Genomic DNA, 25,383 nt, shown 5'->3' with positions numbered 1-25,383 from the left:
AGGGAATACAAATTCCTAAAAGATTGACGGAGAATGCTTCAAATCCCAGTGATCAGTACTGATCTAAAACTTGATATTATTATTGTAATTCAGAGTCACCGTGACACACAGCAGACGCTAGTCAGGGTGGCTTTCCCTGCTTCCCCTCCCACACGATCCACGAACCAACACCAGGCACTGATTCTGCAGTGTGCAGTGTCCATTAGTAGCCTTTGCCACCTTCCTGTCATGATTCTTTTATTTTCTCAGTGTTGTTGCCTTGTTTAAAAAAAAGGGTAAGCAGGAACTATATTCAATATCCTGTGATAAACCATAATGGAAACGAATATGAAAAAGAAGGTATATGTATGTATAACTGAGTCACTTTGCTATATACCAGAAACTAACACAACATTGTAAATCAACTATACTTCCGTGAAATAAATTTTAAAAATAAAAAATAAATAATTAAGGGAGGAAGAAAAAGGGTAAGCAGTAACTCTTTACGAACCATTATCTAAATTTTGCCTTTTTGTCTTGGAAATAAAGGAGCAGCGTGGGTTGTACGGATATCATGAGATTTGAGAGGGAGTTATTAGAAGAAACAGTTTGGAGACCAAGGTCTCAGGGATGTTGCCAAGTAACCAGTAGCTTCCCAGGTGGATGAGAAGCCCTAGCTCTGAGTTAAGCTTTTCTGGCTAGTGGAGCTCTGGCTTTTCTGCCTTCTCATTTCCTGGGATTCCAGTCGTATCCTCTGACCTTGCTCATTCTGTCCCTTATCTGAAGTGTGTGTGTGTCTGGCGATGGCTGGAGCAAGTGGATTATCTTCCCAGCATTTTCTGTGTATGTACTGTTTTTGTGATAGGTCTTTAGAACCATGCCACCATGTGTAGGCTAGAAGCAGTCATAACTATAAGAGAATGGGAAACGATGGTAGGGAACAAATAAGTGTGCCAGGCAGGAGCTCTTCTCGGAAGGAATGTCAGGAGGAAAATTTCAATAGCGAAAGCCTATGCACAGAGCCCAGTGAATCCTCTCATTGTAACCATTAAGCCATATTTCATTAATCAGAATTCAGAGACATGAGATGAGTATGACCCTAGCCATTGAAGGGGGTTGGAACTCTTCATCGTATTTCTGCAGCTGTCCAATATATTCTAGAATAGTTTATTATGCTTTCTAAGTCTTGGTTTACCTCCAGCCTAAGTGTTTTAGGAGACCTAAGTCACTCGGCCCTGTGATTCATCTAAATATGGTCTTCTCACCAGGACGGGTCAAGAAGTCCACAGTTTGTAATACTATCAGCTCTTTAAAGGATGACCCAAATCATATCAGCTTTGGAGAGGGAGGTGTGTGAGCCAGAGGACTGAGAAGTGATTTCTTTGGCTTTGGACCCACAACGAGGCACCCTAAGAATCCCACTACAAAGAGTTTGCTGCCCTGAAGTTGGAAGGCCAATTTGTGAGATACGCGTGGGAGAGGATGCTTTCGTTAGAAAGCGTTCTCTGAGTAACCGGTGTCTTCCCACTCCTAGGTTCCTTTGGTGGTATTCAAAAGAGAAAAAGAGATCGCCAGGAAGCTGGAGTTTGATGGCCTGTATATCACCGAACAGCCTTCTGAAGATGACATCAAGGGGCAATGGGATCGCTTGGTAATCAACACACCGTAAGTGTCCCCCCCACCCCAAAAAGAAAACGGAGTTTCTGTTGTAAATAGGATAATACCTTCTTCAGCAGCCCTGGAGACTGATTAATATAAGCCTTCCTTTGGTTTCTGGGACTTGTTTTCTCCCCTGCCTTTTCACAAAGCAGCCTGTCCTGCCTCCAACAGTTATATGTGTCCCTATGCATTTAATGGGGGACAGAGGATATCATCGGAAAGTGCTGAGCATTTTTAATTAAGACCAGATGGTCCAGCACAATACTACTTAATCTAGTTTTCCATGTTCGAGTCGTACAGTGTTTCCCTGGCCCGGGGTTTCAGTGATCAAACTGATCAGCTTCTCCAGAGTCCCCAGATGGCACAGCAGCCCTGTGACAGCACCGTCTCTGAAGTCTTCTCCCTAAACAAATAGCCTGGTTGGTACTAGAACGCCTCCCAATATAATTTGATAGGCAGTCCCACGGGCAGTTAAAATAGGCCCATCTGGGTGGGGATGTTAGGACCCGTGGGGTGAAGCCTGCCTTCCTGGTAGGCACGTGTACAAGTGCTAACGTGGTGGAGACAAGCATTGATTCTAGAGGCAAAGAGGTAGAATACTGAGTCAGCTTGATAACGTAGACACCCGTGACCTAGGGCGAGGGAATCAGGTTTTATAAACCTCAGTTTCCTCTTCATTAATAGAGGGATGAGAATACCACCGCCTGCAGTCCTGGGAGGCCTCGTGAATGGACTGTCACGTGCTTGGTACAGTGCCTGGCGCATGGCTGTGCGTTATTCCCTTCCCCTGTTACAGAAAAATGGCCATCACCAATAAGTCGGACAGAGAAAGGCAAACACCGTATGATATCACTTATCTGTGGAATCTAAAAACACAACACAGAGAATGTAACAGAAAAGCAGCAGACTCACTGATACAGAGAACCAGTGGTTGCCAGCGGGGAGAGGGAAGGGAGAAGGGGCGATATAGGGGCGGGGATTAAGAGGCATAAACGATTAGGTATAAAATAAGCCACAAGGATATATTGTACAACACAGGGATTATGGCCAAATGATTAAGATTGTACATTTTAAGTTATGTATATTTTACCACAATAAAAATTTAGGAAAATAACGACCGTCACCGTGAGCAAAGGTGATGCTCTAACGCCGGTGTATTCACAACAGGGAAATGAGAGTTGCAAGATGCATTAATGGGATGAAAGGAAAGTCAAGAAATAGGGCTGAATATGTGAACAAGATGACTGTTGAGTCTCTCGGCTGTGCCAATAAAATATGCACATCTAGAAACGACAACCCTGACCCCTGCAGGAGAACATTCTACTCTTCAGAGGCGGCCAGGCAGATGGAGAGAGGCAGCTCCACACAGGCACCGCCGAGCTTTTCTTAATGGTCCCGAGAAAGGGAAGACTCCTCTCCTAGGGAAAAATAGGTGTGAGCAGGCAAATCAAAAGCGTGTTCAGGCCTGCAGGTCACTGCCAATCTCCTCACTTTTAAGGAAGAATAAGGGAAACTACTAAGACTTATTTCTGACCCTTTGTTATTATAGTATAGAAAGTTTGAATATCAAATAATCTCATTCCTTGGTAAGCTTTCTGTAATTATCAGTGACGCTCGTGTCTGCGGCACAAGATGATATAGCCTAAAAGTCCCAGGAAGAACGCAGTTCACTTTCTAGAAGTTTACCCTAAGGAGGTAATGAGACAGGAACACTAAACTGTTTTAACAAGGACAGTTGCTGACATTTATTTGAAGTGGCTGAAATGCCCGTGAATAGGGAAACGCGTGTATAAGAAAAACAGCTGTTTTAAAACATTTAGATCAATGAACTTCCGTTATTCCTTCACGATAATGGCATCAGTGTACATGTAGTGCTTTGTAACCTGCTCTTTTTTGAGTTAACTGTATGTCATGGAGAGCTTTCTTTTTTAATTTTATTTTTGTATTGTTAAATACACATATAGAAGAAAACATAAAAACGTACATTTTAAAGTACAGTAATAAAATGAACTACAAAGCTTTAAAACTGGAACATCGCTGAAAACTTTGAGGTCCCAGACGTTATCCTCTCTGGCCCGGATCCTCCCCGGACCCGAGCTAACCACCCTCCTGACTTCAGTGCTATCCATTCTTTTGCCTTAGTTTATAGTGTTACCACTTAGGTATGTGTCCCTAGATACATGGTTTCATCTTAACTAGTTTTGAGCTTCATATCCATGGAGTTATACTATACGCATTGTACTGTCGTTTGAATCTTCTGTTCAGCACCCTCTTCAAGAACTCATCAGTTGAATACGTTGATATGTGTGGCCCGAGTTGGTCATTTTCAAAACTGTAGCATTTTCCATTAGGAGTATATTATTGTGCATTTATCCATTTTCCTGACCGTGGCTATTTCAACTGTTTCCCACTAGTGTCTGTTGGAAACAGTGCTGTAAGGAGTATTTTTATACCTGGTGCACAAATAAAAGAGTTTCTCTGGAGTAGGTAGCAGGAGACGAACTTGCTGAATAGTAGGATATGCAAATGTTTGCCCCCATTTACATTAAACCAGCACCCTGTGAGCATTCCTGCTTCTCTGCCTCCTTGTCAGCACTTGTTATCCTCAGATAACTTTGCTCATCTGGTAGGTGTGTAATAGCATCTCATTGTGCATTCTGCTGGTTTCCAAGAGGTGAGCAGCTTATGTTGTTTTTCTTGACCCTTCATATATAGATCTGTCACTTATTTATGCATTTCCCTTCTGAAGGTTCTTGGCCTACCCCACACTTAAAGGAATATTACCAAGTGGAATTATGGCTTCGACCTTGAAGGAGCTTACATACCTGGTCAGGAGCCAAGAATATTCAGATCAAAGTAAGATCACATCTGTGAAAGGGTCTTGACCAGAGCCTTTAGTCACTGGCCCTGCAGGATCACTTGTGGAATTTTCCACTTTTTGGATTCTAAATACCATTCATGAAAAAGATCAAGTAGCAGAATAATGGACAAAGAAGGAGGTCAAAATAATTACTTCCATCCCCCGTAGATAAAATCTATTAGCAGTTTGCTTTGTTTTTAAGTGGCATTTGGATGTTTAAGACCAAGACTGCTGGGGACTTCGCTGGCGGTCCAGTGGTTATTGACTTCGCCTTCCAGTACAGGGGGTGCGTGTGCGATCCCTGGTCGGGGGAACTAAGATCCCACACGCCTCGAGGCCAGAAAAGCAAAACAGGAGCCATGTTGTAACAAATTCAATAAAGCTTTAAAAACGGTCCACATCCCAAAACAATCTTAAAAAAAAAAGCACACCCCACAGGAGTTATGCAGGAATGGAGAACAGAGCAGAAGAGCGCTCCATTAAGAAAACCCCCACGTAAATTAACTCACGGTGATTTCCAGACTGGAAACTTCATAGTTAGGGACCTTGTCTACACCTCCCACCACCGTGTCCCCAGCACCTACCCCAGTTACTGCCATAAAGTGGGCACTCAGTGAAGGAAGGTTGAATGCATGTGTTTCCTGCAGGGTTTGGTTTCTAGTTACACTGAGCTCAAGACACATATCCCTGCCTCTAGCTAGTCTGTCATCACGATTCCTGGCTCTTAACCATAATTTTGAAGTAGAAAATGCAAAGGAGCTTTCCAAGTGTTTCAGAACTCACCGCAAAGCAGTGAAACCAGAAATCAGACCTGCGGTGACTCTGAACTTCAATCAAGTCTTGAATTCTTCAATGAGCAGGACAAAACCCCAAAAGATCACAGGTCCAGACAAACTGCAAAGTTTCTTGATGTGCTTGCCTTGATGTTAAGAATCTCCCTGTTTCGTTTTCTTCTTCAGATCTTTTCCTAATAACTACTGGGACAAGTTTGTAAAGAGAAAGGTATGCCTTGTTGGGGGGCGGGGCAGGGGGAGTAAATTCCATGACCTCCAAAGAAATGTAAATTGTTTTTTTAAATTCTCCATATACGAACATGAATAAATGTAATGGTGCTTTTATGATGGCATCTCGAGAAGAGTAAGCCACAGAAGGGGTTTTATATGAACGCATGTAGGTTTGGGGCTTAGTTCCTATACTCATCTGCCTTAATCAGCTTAACAAAATCACTGTTTTCTACATACTAGGTTTTTTCTCTCCTGCTAAATGATAGCTAGAAAAGCAGTTTTCACTTAATTGTCTGTATCACTTCTGTTTTCTCTGGAGGTTATTTTTTTCTCTTTATTTTCCTTTTGCATTTTGACTCATGTCTTTATCAACCCCTTGGAAGAGCCCAGAGCATAACACAGCTCTGACGGCACTGGGGCTGGAGAAAACATTGGTGGTGCTGCACGGCCTGAGCTCACCCTGTCCTCCTCTCTGCTTTAGGTGATCAACAAGTATGGAGATCTCTACGGAGCAGAACGCATTGCTGAACTCCTGGGGTTGGACAAAAATGCCCTCGACTTTAGCCCAGTAGAAGAGACCAAAGCAGAGGCAGCCTCCCTGGTGTCATGGTACAGAGCTTAGGAGTTAAATCCCAAAGTCTGGCTGACTAGACCCTTTATCTTTCCAGTCCTCTTCCCTGTGCTACAGGGAAAGCTCACAGTCATGTCTTCGCTGTCTTAGACTCTGGTCTCGCCTAAGTGTTTCTTCTAGGTTCTAAAATATGGGGGGGGGGGGGGGGGGGGGCGGTGGAGAGCACTGCTTTAAAAAAAATTGAAAGACTTATCAGCCTTTATGCCTGATAGAGCTGAAAGAGAAAGACTAATTAAAATTTCAGGGTGTGTGATTCAGCCACTCTCATTCTCATGGTGAACACATACAACTTGATAAACCTCAGAGCTGTATTTAGGTTATTAAACCCAAGAGAGAAAAAAATTCATTTTTTCCCCTTATTAAACACTTAACTAAATCTTGACATTTTTAAGTTTTGAAATGATTTGTTCCCCTTTAGGCTAAGTTCCATCGACATGAAGTACCATATCTGGAAGCTGGGAGTTGTTTTTACTGACAATGTAAGTATGGCATCTGGGAAAGCAAAATTCTGTGCCCCAAGTCCAGGGATGTCATTAGATGCCACAAAGAAACAAGCTATGGAGGCAGCTCAGGAAGATGCAGGGAGTGCTGGGCGAAGACAGAGGGCCCTAGGGTGCTGGGGGGACACTCCTCTCTTGTGCAGTAGTATGAGGCAGATGGGGCTTGACTTGGCAATTCTTGGGCCAGCTCAAAGCACCTCAGTCCCCTGAATGCCTGAAAAGCTGCTCAATTTCTTCCATTTCCACAGTCCTTTCTCTACCTCGCCTGGTACACGACCATGTCAGTCCTGGGCCACTACAACAACTTCTTCTTCGCTGCTCATCTGCTGGATATCGCGATGGGCTTCAAGACTCTGAGGACTATTCTGTCATCTGTCACTCACAATGGCAAACAGGTATGGGGTTTATACTGCTGCAGAACAGGAGGGACCTAGATACGGTTAGGAAAGAACATAACCAGTGGGCTTCCCTGGTGGCGCAGTCGTTGAGAACCCTCCTGCCAACTCAGGGGACACAGGTTCGAGCCCTGGCCAGGGAGGATCCCACATGCCGCGGAGCAGCTAAGCCCGTGTGCCACAACTACTGAGCCTCAGCTCTGGAGCCCACGAGCCACAGCTGCTGGGTCCACGTGCCACAACTCCCGAGGCCCACGCACCTAGAGCCCGTGCTCTGCAACAAGAGAAGCCACCGCAATGAGAAGCCCATGCATCGCAACCAAAAGTAGCCCCCGCTTGCATCAGCTAGAGAAGGCTCGCGTGCAGCCACGAAGACCCAACGCAGCCAAAAAAAAAAAAAGACCAATGACTTAGATATATATAGATCTATACATATATACACATATATACAGCTATATGTGTACATAGGTAGACATATAGAGCTATATATGTTATATACATGTATGTGTGCAGTTTCTATATATACCTATCTAGTCATTGCTCTACATCCAGTCTCATCAATATCTAGTCTGTCTTCTACAGAATTGTCAGGGTCAATCCCTCGATTAAAGTCCTCTAATGGCTCCTCCTGTGAACAGATTCAAACTCCCTAGCATTTTATTCCTCATTAAGTGCAAATCCACGAATGAGACATGTTCCCTCACATCTCTAAATCTCTACAGGAGAAGGGAGAAAAGAAAGGAGTTAATATGTACCCAGCTTGGTACAGCCATTAGGGGAGACAGTATGGCAGTTCCTCAAAAAATTAAGTATAGAACTGCCACATGATCCAGCAGTTGCACTTCTGGGTATATATATCTGAAGGAGACGAAATCAGTATCTCAGAGAGCTATCTATATTCCCATGTTCACAGCAGCATTATTCCCAATAGCCAAGATATGGAAACAACCTGTGTCCATCAGTGGATGAATGGATAAACAAAATTTGTTATGAACGTACAGTAGAATATCATTCAACCATTTACAAAGAGGAAATTCTGCCTTTTGCAACAATATAGATGAGCCTAGAGGGCATTATGCTAAGAGAAATAAGCCAGACACAGAAAGACAAATTCTGTATGGTGTCACTTATATGGGGAATCATAAAAAGGGCAAACTTCTAGAACCAGAGAGTAGAGCAGTAGTTACCAGGAGCTGGGTGTGTTGGGGGAAATGGGGAGCATTGGTCAAAGAGTACAAACTTTCAGTTATTAAATAAATTAGTTCCAGGGATCTAATGTAAAGCATGGTGGTTATAGTTAAAAATGCTGTATTGTATGCTTGAAATTTGCTAAGAGAGTAGATCTTAAGTGTTCTCAGCAAACACACACACACACACACACACACACACACACACACACACACACGGTAACTGTGTGAGGTGATGGATATGTTAATTAACTTGATAATGTATGCATATATTAAATCATCACATTGTACACCTTAAAAAATAAAAATTCCAACCAGAAAAAAGGTCAGATTAACCTTTAATTGTTCTAAAATGAAAGGGTGCCAGATCATCAGGTATTACGATGGTTTATTTCTTCTAGGCTTCTGGTAGTGGCGCCGGTTTCTCAGTTGACACTAAAAAGAAGGGAGGAAAGCTAGAGATAGAAATTTGCTGCCACATACAAGAAGCTGAAGTTTGGGGAGGTAATAACAGAACCTGTGATATAGATGTTTGCTTAGAGAGTGGTAAATACTTCCTTATAGGTTCCTGGGAGAAAGGGCATTGTGTATTATTTTTCCATGTGTGTCTTGGGAAGTTTTATCCTATAAAGGTGGCATTTCCCAAAACGGGATTTATGGAATGCCAGTTCTACAATTTGTTCTTTTAGAATTCTTTTCTTCCCCTTTACTCAGATATAGAAAGTCCAGATTTTGTTGATTTGGTTTAACGGCGTTATACAAAACTGTACCTTAAATGAAAAGTTTAAACAATGAATTTCTTTTAATTAAAAGACAATTTTTATTGGAGTATAGTTGATTTACAATGTTGTGTTAGTTTCAGGTGTACAGAAAATTGAATCAGTTATACATATACATATATCCACTCTTTTTTAGATTCTTTTCCCATTTAGGCCTTTATAGAGTATTGAGTAGAGTTCCCTGTGCCATACAGTAAGTTCTTATTAGTTATCTGTTTTATATATAGGAGTGTATATATGTCAATCCCAATATCCCAATTTATCCCTCACCCCCTTATCCCCTGGTTAGCATAAGTTTGTTTTCTACATCTGTGACTCTACTTCTGTTTTGTAAATAAGTTCATTTGTACCCATTTAGATTCCACATACGAGCAATATCATACGATATTCGTCTTTCTGTGTCTGACTTACTTCACTTAGTATGACAGTCTCTAGGTCCATCCATGTTGCTGCAAATGGCATTATTTTGTTCTTTATTATGGCCGAGTAAGATTCCATTGTATATATATGTACCACATCTTCTTTACCTATTCCTCTGTTGATGGACATTTAGGTTGCTTCCATGTCCTTGCTATTGTAAATAGTGCTGCATATTGGGGTGCGTATATCTTTTTGAATTATGGTTTTCTCAGGGTATATACCTAGGAGTGGGATTGCTGGGTCATATGGTAATTCTGTTTTTAGTTTTTTAAGGAACCTCCATACTGTTCTCCATAGTGGCTCTATCAATTTACAGTCCCACCAACAGTGTAGGAGGGTTCCCTTTCCTCCACGCCCTCTCCAGCATTTATTAAACAATGAATGTCTTATATGGGCTTGCCGACTAAACTCTGGCAAGATTGTTAAAAAAAAATGTGCCCAGTTTGTGCCATATGCCGGGTATTGCAATAGGCTCACAACCACCCTATAAGGTAAGTGTTACACTCACTTGAGAGAGAAGAGCACTGAGGCTCAGCGAGGCTAAGTATTTCACCCAAGAGCACACAGCTGCTAAGTTGCAGAACTTAGATTCCAGCCCATTTGTTCCTTGGTGCAAAGCCCACATTCTTTCTCTTTTTTGAAACCGGCTGCTTTCCGTGAGGTCTGCTATCCAGGGTTCAAATCACTAAGTTCATTGTTCAAGAAGCTGCTGAATATGTCTGTTCTGGTACTTATCATGCCCACTCCCTTTTGTGTAGCAGCTTGAGGGCAAAGAAAGATTTTATGTTGTTGATCTTCACAGCTCCAGCCCAGCACCTAGTCCCTGGTATAGGCCCGATGAGCAGGTCCTGCGTAGTCCTCATTTATTGTGCCTCTGAAAGCCGAGAAACAAACAGGCCCTATGTCCCTGGCAAAGGTCCAAGGCAGGTTTCTTCATTATGAAAAATGTCACTTTGCTCAATTATAATTCTTATAGTAACTTCAAAGCTGTGACAGTTATCCAGTTCATGGTTAGTTATGAAATATTGTGATGTAGGGATACCCATGAGCCCAAGGAATCTGTAGTTTCTTTTTTTTTTTAATTTTTAAAAAATTTTATTGAAGTATAGTTGATTTACAATGTGTGTTGATTTCTTCTGTACTGAAAAGTGACTCAGTTATACATATATGTATATATATATGTTTTAAAATTTTTATTGAAGTATAGCTGATTAACAATGTTATATTAATTTCTTGTAGTTTCTTTAGAAGCAGCATTAGAACTTATGGTTACCAAAGCGGGGTAGGGAGGGATAAATTAGGAGTTTGGGATTAACATATACACACTACTATATATAAAATAGGTAAACGACAAGGACCTACTGTATAGAGCACAGGGAATTATACTCAATATTTTGTAACAACCTAAGTGGGAAAAGAATTTGAAAAAGGATACATGTATGTGTATAACTGAATCACTATGCTGTACACCTGAAACTAACACAATATTGTAAATCAACTCTACTTCAATTAAATAAATAAGCAAATAAATAAAAGCAGCGTTAGAGTGAAAGCGACATCTTGAAGCCTTGGGTCCCTGCTATCTCTGTGAAAAAACAAAGTAACCATCCTCAGAGCACCGTCACTATTCTCATCCTTAAATCCCTGTGTAGTTTATATGCGCCCCGTGCAGTACCCCAGCTGTTAGTCTGCCCGGGCTGCCTTAACAAAATACTGAACACTGGGGGCTTAGACAACAGACATTGATTTCCTCTCAGTTCTGGAGGCTGGAAGTCCAAGATCAAGGTGTGGGTAGCCTGGCGTGCAGCTGGCTGCCTCTTGCTGCTTTTTCACTTGATTATCCTTCGATGCGTACGGCTACCTGGTATCTCTCCTTCTGAGTCCTAACCTCCTCCTCTTGTAGGAACACCAGTCAGATTGAAGCAGGGCCCACCCTCACGGCCTCATTTTAATTAAATCACCTCTTTAAAGGCTCTATCTCCAAGTGCAGTCACCTTCAGAGGTACTGGGGGTTAGGGCTTCAACATATGAATTCTGGGGGAACACAGTTTGTTCCATAACAGTCCATCATTACTCTTTTCTCCCAATAAGCCTGTTTCTCTCTGTGATCTTGCTTTCCTTCGGCACCTGCTGTATGACAGCCTTCGTTCCAGACCCCTCATCTTTCCCCTTTCCTCTGTTTTCTTGGAGTCTCCCACCAACCTTTCAAGGTGGAGAAGACCCACCTCCTCTTCCCTCTCTCTCTCTCTTTCCGCTGCCAGTTGGTCCTGACTGTCGGTCTCCTGGCCGTGGTGGTTTACCTCTATACCGTGGTGGCGTTCAACTTCTTCCGCAAGTTCTACAACAAAAGTGAAGACGACGATGAGCCCGACATGAAGTGTGATGACATGATGACGGTGAGAATTCCCTGTAGGGTCACCTGGCGTGGCTGGGACAGAAGGGCTGTGGGCAGAGCAGGACAGAGATGAGAGTAGAACACTGATGTCTCATCCGAAAGGGAGGTGGGTCCTGGAAAGACAGAAGTGATGCAATAGACCACTTGTCGGGGCCCAGGCGGAAGGAGAAACACACAGCTAAGCAGATCACCATCCATCCACATCTGTGTGTGGCGAAGACGTGAGTTACCTGTGTCTGTATCTCACGGAAGTCAAACTCTGATTCTTTGCCTCTGAGAGCTAAGAGCAAAGTCCCATGAATCTGGTGCTCCGTTTATTTCAGCAAGCCAGTGGGGCTTGTTTCAGAACAGCCATGTCGTCTGAAAAATGTCACAGCAGCAGGACTGGGTCAGGGCGGGGCTGGGGCTCCTGCGCGCATAGAAGGGCACAGCGCAGGGTGAGCCAGCACAGCTGCAGTAGCATCTCTAGACGCTTATCGTGACCAGATTTCAGGAAAAGAATGTGTGTATCAGAGACAGGTGACAGTACACTGACCCCCTGCCCCCGCCTGTGATTGTTTCTCCAGAAAATAGATATGCTTTTTGGCTAAAATCTCTGCATGAGTTTTCTTGGGGCAAGCAGCCCATGAGACAGCAACACTACAGGCACAAGAGCAACCGTATGACCAGCGTGGGCTCCGTGCTGCCACTGGCTTTTGATCTACCAGCCATGAGACTGCCTCCACACTCCCATCCCAAAGCCATCACTGCCAGTCAGGAGAGACAGAGGGCAGCCTGCTCTGTGAGCCCTGGCCCAGGAGCCTACCTGGAGCACACGGGCACTTGGGAGGAGATTCTGCAGGGAGCCCCGCCCTCCCGGGTGCGCAGAGGATGCCAAGTAGGGGAGGCCTCTTCCCGGAGGCTGTAGCCCGGCCCCAAGTCCAGGCTGGCACTTGAAACTTAAGTGAGAGAAAACTCGTATCCGGCATAGGCCATCCTCATCAGGGCAGAAAGTTCTTTTAACTTATACACACCTAGAGTGAATTCTCACGTGTGTGTCAAAGAGTTCAAAACTGTTTTTAAGAAAAGAGCAAAAAACACCTTTTAAAGGCTACGTGGAACAGCAGCCTTTCCATCTTTATAGACACCAAGCTAACCAGAGGGTGGAGAGGACAGAGTTAGCAGCATGAATGTGTTATTGTGAAGAGCACCCTTCTCCTGCCTCAGGGCTGTCATGTTTTGATCTTGTTACATGAATGATCTGACCATCTCTGTAAAAACAAACAAAACTCTGCACCTTTTACCTGAATCGCCATCATTTTTCTTCTCTAGTGTTACCTGTTCCACATGTACGTGGGAGTGAGAGCTGGAGGTGGCATTGGCGATGAAATTGAAGACCCCGCTGGGGACCCGTATGAAATGTACCGCATCGTCTTTGACATTACATTCTTCTTCTTCGTCATTGTCATCCTGCTGGCCATCATCCAAGGTATGCTTGCCAGTTATGTCATCTGCATGGGGCTCAGTCAATCTGATTCTCTTTGCCTTTCTGCACCTGACTTAACTGTTTTATGTAAAGAGGTTTATGCATTCGCTTACCTGTTAATTCAACAGACATCTCTCTTTTGTGTGTGTGTGTGTGTGTGTGTGTGTGTGGTACATGGGGCTCTCACTGCTGTGGCCTCTCCCGCTGCGGAGCACAGGCTCCAGACGCGCAGGCCCAGCGGCCATGGCTCACGGGCCCAGCCGCTCCACAGCATGTGGAATCTTCCCGGACCGGGGCACGAACCCGCGTCCCCTGCATCAGCAGGCGGACTCTCAACCACTGCGCCACCAGGGAAGCCCCAACAGACATCTCTTGAACGTCTACCATACATAAAGGCAAACATACACCCAGGCACTGATACAGGAAACTTGAGCATCCTTACAGAGGACTCCCCTCGCCCACTCCCTCATTACCCACTCTAAGTTGATCATTTCTGTCTCATTCTGCTTCCTAAATATCTCCATTGGCTAGTGTTGCCCCACATCCTCATGATTCCTGCCCTGATCCTTTTCCTCCCACGCAATGGGGTGGGAAGCAGCAGAAAGAGGATCTGTGAGAGTGTGACATGTGTTTTCCTTCCTTGCGGGGTAGAGGTAGTGGTATTTTGGTCAGTAGCTTGTCAGGAATTAGAGAAAGAGGGTGATGAATTTAGTTTGAGTCATGCCAAGTTGAGGTACCTATGAGACATCGTGCAGGTGTTGAGGGCTAATAAGCAGTTAACTGTAATGGGTCTTTCAAGAGACAAGTCAGGAATGGAATAGGATAGAAATATTACATTCAATAAGGACACACAAGACAAATATTAATGAATACAAAAATCAAAGAAATGGGATCCATTGGTGGTGGTGGTCAAAGATGTAGGCGTAGAGACTTCCCAGAAGGAAAAGCAAAGAAACTGAGGAGGAGCCCTGATGATGCATATCAGTGCCTCAGGGACTAGAAGAGGAAGAGCCGATAAGGAAGACAGAAAGGGAACAGCCAAGCAAAACAGTAGGACAAGGAAGGAAGGACAAGAAGAGAGTCCAGGAGGAGTGAATAGTTAGCGTCAAATACTGCTGAGAGGCGCTGTAAGAGGAACCATGAGAAAGCATTAGCCGGGACTCAGCATTTGAAAACACAAGTGTTTTTCCTAATTTTGATTTAATTGTATCATTCAGCTTTATAATTCATTTCTTTAACATCTTTATTGGAGTATAATTGCTTTACAATGGTGTGTCAGTTTCTGCTTTATAACAAAGTGAATCAGTTATACATATACATATGTTGCCATATCTCTCGCGTCTCCCTCCCTCCCACCCTCCCTATCCCATCCCTCTAGGTGGTCACAAAGCACCGAGCTGATCTCCCTGTGCTGTGCGATTGTTTCCCACTATCTATTTTACGTTTGGTAGCGTATATATGTCCATGCCTCTCTCTCACTTTGTCACAGCTTACCCTTCCCCCTCCCCATATCCTCAAGTCCATTCTCTAGTAGGTCTGTGTCTTTATTCCCGTCTTACCCCTAGGTTCTTCATGACATTTTTTTTCTTAAATTCCATATATATGTGTTAGCATATGGTAGTTGTTTTTCTCTTTCTGACTTACTTCACTCTGTATGACAGACTCTAGGTCCATCCACCTCACTACAAGTAACTCAATTTTGTTTCTTTTTATGGCTGAGTAATATTCCACATTTTTTTTTTAACAGAACAAAATAGCCTCTGCCATTCCATCTATCATTCCTCTGCCCTGACTAAACAGGTTATTTGAAGTGTTTTGTTTGTCTTTGTATTTAAAATTCCAGGTCTTATTATTGATGCTTTTGGGGAGCTGAGAGACCAGCAGGAACAAGTACGAGAGGATATGGAGGTACCGTTCTACTAAATCCCAACTTGATTTCCGTTATCTCACAGCACATGGATTTTTTTAAACAGTAGGTTCTACTCTTATTTAGGGCCAGCCCTAGGCAAAATTACCAACCATGATTGTTTTCCAAGCCTGTCCTCTTCTCTGGGCCCATCTACCTGCTCTGTACCCTACCACCACCCCCACCCCCACCTGCTGCCTCCGCCATGCCCCAGGCTTAGGAAGGAGCAAGTACCCTCCACTAGGTAGAAGCTAGGTATGTGACACTCTGGAGAAGACGACTAACAGCCTAAAGCATGAAAGACAGAAATATTTTAGTGTCTCTCAATTCAAGCAGAGATCCTCACCCTTTTGCTACCTGCCTGTAATGTCACGCCTACTCATGCCTTTTCTCCCTGTTATTCTTCTTAGACGAAATGTTTCATCTGTGGGATCGGCAATGACTACTTTGACACGACCCCTCATGGTTTTGAAACACACACCTTACAAGAGCACAACTTAGCCAACTACTTGTGAGTATCCTTGGTCAGCAAAGGTGATGGGGCAGGGCCAGGAACAGTGAGTAAAATACAGTTACGTCCTGTAGTTCACGCTCTGCCAATGCCTTTTCCTCCTTGGTCTCCGGAAAGCAGAGGCAATTAGGAAAGAGCTTGCAGGAGTCCCCGTGAGCCCGTGTCTTTGTCCATAGGCCCTGCCCCTCCCCGTTCTGATTGACAGGTGTGCGCTGCAGACTGTTTCTGCTCCAAGCAAATGTCAGCCCCTCAACCTGGAATTAGCTCCCATCCCTTCTCAATCAAGGTCATATTAACTCCAGCAAGTTTCCTCTCTGCTGAATTTTTCCTATCACCATATAATATTTTTTAATCCTAAACAAAGAAAAAAGGCTGTGACCCCACTTTTCCTTCCAGCTGTTGTCCTGCTTCTTCCCCTTCCCTTCCAGCAAAACTGGAAAAGTGTGCATGTTCGGGGTCTCCAATCTCTGTCGTCCCACTCTCCTTTGAACCCCCTCCAGTCAGGCCTTCCTCTCAACCAATTCATATTTGCTCTCGTCAAGGCGGCCCGTCACCTGCGTGCTGCTGAATTCCAGGGCAACTGAGTGAGAGTAAATATTTTTACTTTTCCATAACGTATCTTTGAGACACACAAAATTTCAATTCTGTATTCTTATAAGATGATAAATTGGCCTACTAAGAATTATATGGTAAGAGTTTTGGTTACCATTTTATTGTTTACCTTAGGACTTTTTTAAAAAACAATAAAATGGTAGCCAAAATTCTTCCTCACAAGTGATCTTAGCTCAAGGTTTAAGGACCTCTGCTCACAAAAAGGCTAATTTTGAGATAAATGTGTATTATTATTAGAAGATGATGGCGTATGTTGTCATGCCACGTTTCCCCTATTCTGAAAGGTATAGGAGTCAGCATGATGCTGAACAATGTATTTAATCCTCTCTCCAGCTCACTTGACTTTGGTTTTCTAACCAAAGAATCTAATATTGTCTTTTTCTCAGTTGTTAAACCTTTGTTCCTCGTTCCAGGTTCTTCCTGATGTATTTGATTAATAAAGATGAAACAGAGCACACAGGTCAGGTGAGAAACACCTTAAGATAGAGCTTCCCCTTTCTACGTCAAGCCTCAGTAGAGCACAGGATATCTGAAATAGAGAGGTGACCCCCATTTGTCTCTTCTGTGCGTTTTCCCACTGCTTCCTGCATTGTTCCACCATCTCTTTGTGACTTAAGAAGCCAAAATTCTAAGGCAACTCCCACCTATTCCAAAAGGCCCCCTTGGTTATCCTTCCCAGCAAACACTGACATTTTCTAAATCCTTATAGTTGCTGCTTCAGGGCAGAATAGCTGGAGGTGGGGAGAACGTTACAGAGAAAAAGACAATGCAAAGCTGAGTGGGTGGCTCCGACAAAGAGCAGGAGAGTCGGAGCAAAATGGTGAGACGACAGCCTAAGAAAGATAACGACCTCCTGTGTGGGTGACACAGGGATGCGGAGGTGTGGGTGTGACAGGGTGCGTGAAAGTATGTGTCAGAGGGGTTCTGTGACTAAGTATGAAAAAGCAGTGTAAAGACAGAGAATAGGGGAGGAAAAGGTAGCTTACCAAATAGTCAAACGTCATTGGATTCGTATATTCTGCCTTCTACCAGTTACAAATGGCATGGAGTCAACCCTCTGCTAAATCTTTAAGTATTTTTAGTGGCGATCATCGAGTTGGTCTCACTGTGGGGTTTTTGTTTGTTTTGGTGGGGGGGCGGTCAGAAGAAGGGAGAAAAGAAGGGAGAAACTTCTTGCTCCCAAAACAGCCTGAGCTGGGAACAGTGCAAGAAAGAATGTACCAGTTGGGCCTCACATTTATCCACATCAGGATTCCCAAAGGGAGACATAGAGAGGGAAAATAAATTGTGTTCCAGCTTACTGTGGTTTATAAAGAAGTCTCCTTTGTTCCCGTTATTTCAGGAATCTTATGTCTGGAAGATGTACCAAGAAAGGTGTTGGGATTTCTTCCCTGCTGGTGACTGCTTCCGGAAACAGTACGAAGATCAGCTTGGATAAATGGGAATGAAAGAAGCCTCCACCATTCTGGACGGTCAATAAAATCCTTCTCTTAACAGTTCTGCAACACATTTGAAAAGTGACATTTCCTAAAATGCCTCCCTTACAAGGAAGTGTTTGTTACACATCTGTGGTATTTTGGAATTGATTTGGCTTTTTGTATCTAATGGACGTACACTGTGCGAGATAACCTGTCAAAAATGTTGAAAGAAAAAAAGAGTACGGCCCAGCTTCAAGGAAGCTCTAGTAGAAAGCCTTCAGGTTTCTCAGTTCTAACTAGGTCGTTGGGATGGTACCACTGAGGGAAGGGCTAGAGAAGCAGGAAGTTTGGGAGGCACAATACCTGGAATTTTAAACACTTGAATTCCACATGATGGTACTCCACTAGTGACTCACGGTCTGAGCTACAAAAAAATCATTTTAAAACTGCAGTCTAATTTTTCCCATGGTACTTGCTAGTGAATGTATCCAGAATCAGCTTGAAAAGCTTTAAGCAGTTAAAGAAATAGAAACAAACAAACAAACCGCCACTTTGTCGACACTGAAGTATCGAGTAAGTGCCTTACAAAACCTCTTTAGATATAGCTATGCAAGTTTTTTACATTTATGTTCGAGACGGACAGTTCCATTAATTAGTTGTGTGGATCTTCTGTCTTACTTTATGAAACTGCACTCAAAGGTTATTCATATGTTTTTTTTTTTTTTCAGTAACAGCTTGTCAACTGCTGTTATCAGAGAAAAAAAGTACTGTACTGAAAATTCAGAAAAAAATCTCAATCTTATGCCAAATAGAGTAACGCTTTATGGTCTCCCTTGTAAGTAGTGGAGCTGCTCTGTTTAGGTGAATCTCCTTAAATAAAACGAAGTGCCCACTGCAATAAAGTCATAATCACCAACTCACGGTTTGGCCTCTTGTAACGCCCCCTTTCTGGATGATTTACAACCACCCTGTGGTGCTGGGAAAAGGGACAGGAGACTAACAAACAGCCCACGGCTCCCCGCACAAGAAAGAAAGGAAGGAAAAAAATCCACAAACCAGCGTTTGTTTATTTTGGCCAAATGCATGCCTGGTTTGCTTAGCTTTCTTCATCAGCTGCACCCGCTATGCTGTAAAAATTGAGAGGAAGAAACTGGACACAAGGGCCGTAACATCTCCTGCCCTTAAGAAGTCTATTCAGTTACTAAGCCAGAGAACAAATGCAGCGAGCCGCTTACTGTCTCATTTCGGATTTGTTGAACATGGGGGAGGTAGGCGTCTACTGCTAAGCGTGATGGCCGCACGGGCTCGGGCCTTGCTTGTAAACCAGCTGTTCTGGAAGGACAGCCTTGGGCCCGCCTTCCCTTACAAGGCAACCAAAATTGGCTTCAGGCACTTTTCATTTTCTTTCTCTTTTTTTTTCTTTCATCGAGTTTAGGAAATCATGCTGTCCAACCAATCTTCAAGCTCTTCCTCAGTAACATTTCTGGATATACTTGGTTGCTCAGATGCCACGTTCTTTCCTTCCAACGCAGACGGTTTTGCAGGATCTAAAAAAATAAAAGCAACGTTAACAACTTCACGTTAGTGCCAGAACCGAGGGTTAACGCTTCCCTGGGGTTTGATCCATGCTGGAAATCAGCCAAAGTCTGACTTCGCTCACGATAAGGGGAAACGTTCTATTATTTTCCTGCTCCCTAAGAAGATCCAGTGATACCTAAACAAATTCATAAATGGAGTAGAGATTTGCTCTTCTATTTATTTGGATGATGAATCTCACAGTTCACTAGTTTTTTTTTAAAAGACTAACAGCTTAGTTTCCTGGAAACTAAAGCCATTAAAGGGTCCTGAATGCAGTGTATGGACGGGGCAGTCACTAGGCCTCTCCCTGTCAGATGGCCCGCCATCTAACAGAACATGCACAAATGAGGAAGTCTTCTTTTGTAAAAAAAAAAAAAAAAAAAAAAAAAAACCACCAAGATCGAAATAGCAAGCAAGAAGCACAAAGCACTGATCAACAGGCCTGTTCAGACAGTCGATTAAAAGGTCTGCTGCTGCACAGCTGAGGCCACGGGTATCGAAATGCCTTTTACAGCACGAGTTCAATTTGTAGCCCCGGGTTTAAGATTGCAATCAGGCAGGTAGCAGCTTTGGAAGCCCAGTAATATCGAGTGAGAGCAATGTTGTCAGAAAGGTCAGCTCAGGGGGAAGCAGAGACGTGAGCACAGAAATAGATGTCAGTGGACAAGGCCAGATCGATGTCAGACACTGATGAAGATGTGTAGGGATGTGACAGAGGTGAAGCTATTCTCAGAAAAACACCAGAATCGAGAAGATGGATGGGGAATAAAATGAAAACCATACCTGTTTCTTCTTGGGCCACCTCCTCATCTTTCTCAGATTCCAGGTCCTGAGCTGTCTGGTCTGCTAAGATGTCACCGCTCTCTTTTACAGACGCATCTAAATTAAGCAGCAGATCTAGTTCTTCTTCCAAATCATCTGCTGCCGACTGCAGTGGGGAAGCGGGGTTCTGAGAACCCTTGGAAGGGCCCGGTCCTAGGCTGTCTTTACCCAGGTACATGGGGCAGCCAGCGGCAGCAGATTTCAGCTCAGAGATGGACCCCTTTCCTCCAGGCCCCAAGGGCCCCTTTAACTGCATCCCTAGTCCCTTGCCATCATTATTTCTCTTTGGTTTCACCTGAGGAAGCTCTAAAGGAAGGGCCGTCTGAAAGAGAAGCACAGTATCTGAGTTAATGTGAGTCCTGCCGTATTTGCTTAAGCAGAAATTAAAGCAAAGGAAGCCATCAGACTCTGTGGAGTAGGAAACTCAATTCAGACAGGAAGGTCACAAAGTGTCTCCATCCAGGTCCTGCCAGCACCCCTCTTACTGCTGCAGGGGTAAGTGTGGGAGACCTCCCTACCGTGCCCACCTCAGCCCTGTGCCAACCTGCTCAGAGCTGAAATCAAAAGGGCTGTGCACTCCTGTCACCAGCCTGAGAATGGACAGTCCTGTATGTCTATGTGAATGTACACTTAAGCCTGCGACGAGGCAGGCTTTGTAAAAAGTCACGGAGAAGTAATTAGCAAGTCGGATCTGTTCACTGAACTAAGATGCACAAATATAGGAGATGAAGGAACAAATTCACCAAGAAGAAAAGAATGACCGTTAGTAACATTATTTGAGTAAAAATTGCCAGACAGGAAAGAAAACATTCCATTTGATTACATTTGTAAAAACGCCCCCAACAGGCAAAACTAATCTTTAGTATGAGAAGTCAGGATAGTGGTCTTAGGGAAGTATTGTCTCGGGGGGTGGGGGGAGGTTCTGGGTGGTGGCGGCGTTCTGATCCTTGATCTGCATGTGTAAAGACTTACGCACGCACTTCTCTATATGTTATAATTTAATAAAGTTAAACCCTCCCCCCAGGTGACTGTAATGTAGAGGAAGGCTGAGAACCACAGTTCTGGAGGGAGGCCTGTGGTGACCAGGCTGGCATCAGTGGGTAGGTTCAGAAGGAGGGTCAGCTGCTGTTGGAGGTGTTGTCCCCTTATTTGTACATTTAAGCATCCTGAGCAGATCCAGTTTGCTAATAGCTCCTTAGGGCTTTTAAGACCGCGTGGCTTTACACAGGAACTTAAATATTCATCCAGCACTGTCAGTGTGCAGGGCGAAGATGGGATGTGGTCCCCTGTTCTAATCCTGGAATCATTCAGTGGGTCTGCACTGGCTGGCTGGCATTGTCTTTGTTTGTTTGTTAACTCCCGGGTGAGTCTAACATGCAAACACAGTTGAGAATAACCGCTCTCCCTCATGGGAGGAGTGGGAAAACCTGGCTAGATAGTTAAAAGTTACTATTTACAAAAGTACAATTATTTTATATCTTTCCTCTGAGGCCTGCCTCTGACAACATCATCCTTCACTTTCAAATGCTCACACCACTTCCCGTTTCTCTCCTCAATCCTGGGGCCCCCATCACCTTCATCTGTGTTTCCCTGATGTGTTCTGTTAACCACTCCTCATTGTGTGGGATCAAACCAAGTATGTCAGGACTTTGACCATCTCTGGACAGCCAGAGGAAGAGGAGTGCTCACCCAATCACTAAGACAAGCCCCAATACCCCCAAACACTCCTAAAGACGTCCCAGGGTGATTCCCCATCAGAGGCAAATGCTATCCTCTCTACTTCTCTGCCCCTAAGTGTCCTCCAGCCTGAGTTCTACTTGCTGCCCTAAATTTGACGTGAGTGCCACAGAGACAGCTGGGTGGATACCCACTGATGCCTGCCTATGCTCACGCTTAGCATCACATTCAACTGCAGAACAAAACTGATCACTTTAGTTGCTGGGATTCTATTGACAACTAGTACTGCCTAGGGTTTCACTTTTTAACAAAATCCAATCTAGCCACAATTACATTTCAAAGTTCCTTCTGGTATAGCCCTTGGGCCCCTCCTCTCTTAGCCGATTCAATGGCTCCGCTCTTAGCTACCTTACAACCGATATCTCCCAAATTTATATTTCCAGCCCTTGATTCTGAACTATAAATTTCTACATCCAATTGACTAATATTTTCACTCTGACATCTCAGAGACACAAACCCATAATGTCCAAGCCTCACCCTTCCTAATACTAGCTACCACTGAGTTGCACAGGCTGGAAAACCTAGAAAATTCTTTCCCTGCTCCCTCTCCATTTCCAGTATTTCACCAAGTCCTGTTAATTTTACTTTTGTAATACACCTCTTGGTAAAGTCCAGTTCCCTGCCATCTCTACCATCATTAGCCTGGCCCAAGCTACAGTATTACTCACCTGAGCCGTGCAGTGGCCTCCTAATTTGCCTCCCCTCATCCGCTCTACTCTTGCATGGGTGTGCAAGTGCAGATTTACCCTAAACACAGACACCCCAATACAGCCCTCTCTCCATCCTGCAGCCAGAATGTTCTTTGTTACTGCTATTGTTATTAGCACAGTTGTTAATGCAGATCTGACTGGGTCACTCTTCTTTAAATCCCAACTCGAATGTTCTTATGCTTTGGATCTCGGCTTATCTGCCACTTCTTCAGGAAAGCCATTCCTAATCACACCAAAGTCGATCAGGTTCACTATTACATATTCTCACAGCATACTGTCCTTCCCCTTCACAGGGCTTATAATTTGATAACTTGATCAATACCCGTCTCTCCCAATAGATTAAGCTCCATGAGGGCAGGAACCGTGCCTGTCTGTTCACCACGGTAACCTTAGTGCCTAACACAAAGCCTGGCACATAAACATTTTGAGTACAATACAAGGCAGACTCTATACTTTTACATTTCATTCAATTCTATTACATTTGATCCTTTAAAATGTTTCAAATATAAAATGAAAAAACCTTTAGAAAGTATTTCATTCTCCCTCAAAACTTTACGAAATTCTACCTGATACAAAACGCTCAGCTTGATGAAAGGAAAAGCTGAGTCTGAAACATCCTGCAGGGGGATGTTTTTCATTCTTCTTCTTCTCCTGCCCTAATTCATACCAGCCTCAGGATGCTGTCAGGGTTTTTACCTGGACCAATTCAGCAGCAACATTGAGTCGGAGTGAGAGAGGCAGTTCTTGAAGGGCTCGAACCAATGACTCACAGTCCACATAAAATGCTGAATTCTATATATAAAAAAAAAGATAGATTATTGATCAAGATGATTACATATGGGGCTTCCCTGGTGGCGCACTGGTTGAGAGTCCGCCTGCCGATGCAGGGGACACGGGTTCGTGCCCCGGTCCGGGAGGGTTCCGCATGCCGCGGGGCAGCTGGGCCCGTGAGCCATGGCCGCTGAGCCTGCGCGTCCGGAGCCTGTGCTCCGCAACGGGAGAGGCCACAATAGTGAGAGGCCCGCGTACCGCAAAAAAAAAAAAAAGATGATTACATATGACCTTTCAGAAATAAAAGAGCACAAGACGATAGGTAGTAACTGTAAATAAATCATCTATTACTTTTAGCTGGGAGTAATCAGATCATAAATCACACTTGATATGGTTCTAATTTCTACCATCTCTGCATTAAGATAAGCAAAACCAAAAGCACCTTCCTGAGCCACAGCTCAGGCTGCCAGAGCAGCAGCAGGGTGGTGATCACCTCACATCAAGGCTGCACGGAAACCTGGAACCTGCGGATGCTCTTGGAATTACTGAAAAAAAAACTCAAAGCACTTAATGAAATCTAACTGGACATCTCCCCCCCAGATTCAGATGGCTGGCCCTCAGGAGAGCAGGGAAGAGCTGTCTCAGCAGTCAGATGGGGAGGACAGTCACAGCCAAAGAAGCCCATGAGGTATACGCTTCTCTCTCTTCCAACCAGAAAGCAGAGGATGGAAACTTACCCTCCAGCTGGCAGCACTTTGTGTGAGGCCAACGCTGTAAGTCCCTTGAACTCCCTTCCCGTGCATAGACGCAAAATCCCATCCAGGCAGTGCCCTCACAAACTGACCACATCTGAGAAAACGGTCCAGGTTATTGCATGACCCCTAACGGCTGTTTCTAGGTGCCCCGGCCACCCAAGAGAAGGAAAAACTAGAAGGTGGCCGCCACACTAGAGGCAGACACCACGGCCCACCTTGTCTACCAGGGACTATCACAGACCCAGGTAGAACCATGACTTACGCTGCAATCACTGATATCAAGTTAGGGAACACCACCCAGGGGTCATGGAGTCTAATCCCCATTCCACGGTAAGGAGGCCTTGGGTAGATGGGTTTATAATGACTGGAGGTGGGGAGTCATTCCTGGTGCTCTCAAGTAGAGCGCCGACACTAAACGCAGACCCACTCGAACCCCTGAGCCTCACAACAGCAGGACACAGGGATCAAAAGAAGCAATACAGCTTTTCAACTGCCCTTCTGAAAGTTTCCGGAGATGGCTAGCTCTACGGTAAGCAAGGTTGGCGGCAGCAGATGTGGCCCCTCACCCTGGAAAAAAAAGGAACTTACATCTAAAAACACAGAGTATTTAGGGAGCAGGAGAGTGGGAAATGCACTACATGTGCAGGCCTTGCCGCAGTCCTGCACTCAGCACGTCAAGTGCTTGATCAAGACCAGCATGGCCAGTCTTTGTTTCGAAGTTTGGAGAAGACCTCTCAAACCACTAGAAAAGTGTGATCCTGAATGCTTAACCCATGAGTAAGTCACCACATTACAAACTGGAAATCTCACCCTTCCCACTGCCAAGGTGTCTGCAAAGTCACCCGGGTAGACCCCCTGCTTTCAGCCTATAAAAGAGCAAGAACTTTCCGTCCACGATGCCTGCCAACCATTCACATGCTGCTGTCTCAGCTCTCTGGAGAAGGCCCGCTGAGACGTGCTGGGGTCCAGCTAGAAGTGCCCAAACTTCCTCCCCCCTTTTGCATCATGTGTGACACGGCTACAAGGTATATCGTTAACAATGAAAAGTCTGTGAGATCCAGGGAATGGCCAGGCTGTGCTTATGTGCCGAGTCCCAAGTGATGGACCTTCAGCTGCTGGGGTGTCTCCTTTCCCCACGTCTCCAATTCCCACCCACCATCCAAGGCCCATGTGATAGGGCACCGCCTCCATGAGGACCTCAAGACACTTCAGCCCAGCACAGTGATTTCTCCTCGTCTCCCTGCAGCAGTCCTAGAGCCTAGAACCTACCATCAAACACCACGATGTAA

At 44.4% G+C, this 25,383-nt stretch overlaps 2 protein-coding genes across 2 annotated transcripts in view; one reads left to right on the top strand and one right to left on the bottom strand.

Annotated features, from left to right (window-relative positions):
- Positions 1-18,733, top strand: part of RYR3 (ryanodine receptor 3) — a 366,040-nt gene extending 347,307 nt beyond the window's left edge. The window contains exons 94-104 of the mRNA XM_073799899.1: positions 1,514-1,644; positions 5,458-5,500; positions 5,984-6,111; positions 6,552-6,612; positions 6,882-7,028; positions 11,676-11,810; positions 13,121-13,277; positions 15,118-15,182; positions 15,591-15,691; positions 16,717-16,768; positions 17,646-18,733. Of these exons, the coding sequence (XP_073656000.1) occupies positions 1,514-1,644; positions 5,458-5,500; positions 5,984-6,111; positions 6,552-6,612; positions 6,882-7,028; positions 11,676-11,810; positions 13,121-13,277; positions 15,118-15,182; positions 15,591-15,691; positions 16,717-16,768; positions 17,646-17,741 (1,116 nt within the window). The 3' untranslated portion in view covers positions 17,742-18,733. The remainder of the gene's footprint in view (positions 1-1,513; positions 1,645-5,457; positions 5,501-5,983; positions 6,112-6,551; positions 6,613-6,881; positions 7,029-11,675; positions 11,811-13,120; positions 13,278-15,117; positions 15,183-15,590; positions 15,692-16,716; positions 16,769-17,645) is intronic.
- A 35-nt stretch (positions 18,734-18,768) lies between these two features.
- The window catches only part of AVEN (apoptosis and caspase activation inhibitor), a 194,194-nt gene continuing 187,579 nt past the window's right edge, over positions 18,769-25,383 (bottom strand). The window contains exons 4-6 of the mRNA XM_033851414.2: positions 23,265-23,360; positions 20,083-20,443; positions 18,769-19,268 (exon numbers count right to left, since the gene is read on the bottom strand). Of these exons, the coding sequence (XP_033707305.1) occupies positions 19,153-19,268; positions 20,083-20,443; positions 23,265-23,360 (573 nt within the window). The 3' untranslated portion in view covers positions 18,769-19,152. The remainder of the gene's footprint in view (positions 19,269-20,082; positions 20,444-23,264; positions 23,361-25,383) is intronic.

This window comes from Tursiops truncatus, chromosome 2, assembly GCF_011762595.2.
Source record: "Tursiops truncatus isolate mTurTru1 chromosome 2, mTurTru1.mat.Y, whole genome shotgun sequence".
Taxonomy (NCBI): domain Eukaryota; kingdom Metazoa; phylum Chordata; class Mammalia; order Artiodactyla; family Delphinidae; genus Tursiops; species Tursiops truncatus.
Note: the sequence above shows the minus strand (reverse complement) of the source record. Positions and strands in the feature narration are given on the sequence as shown.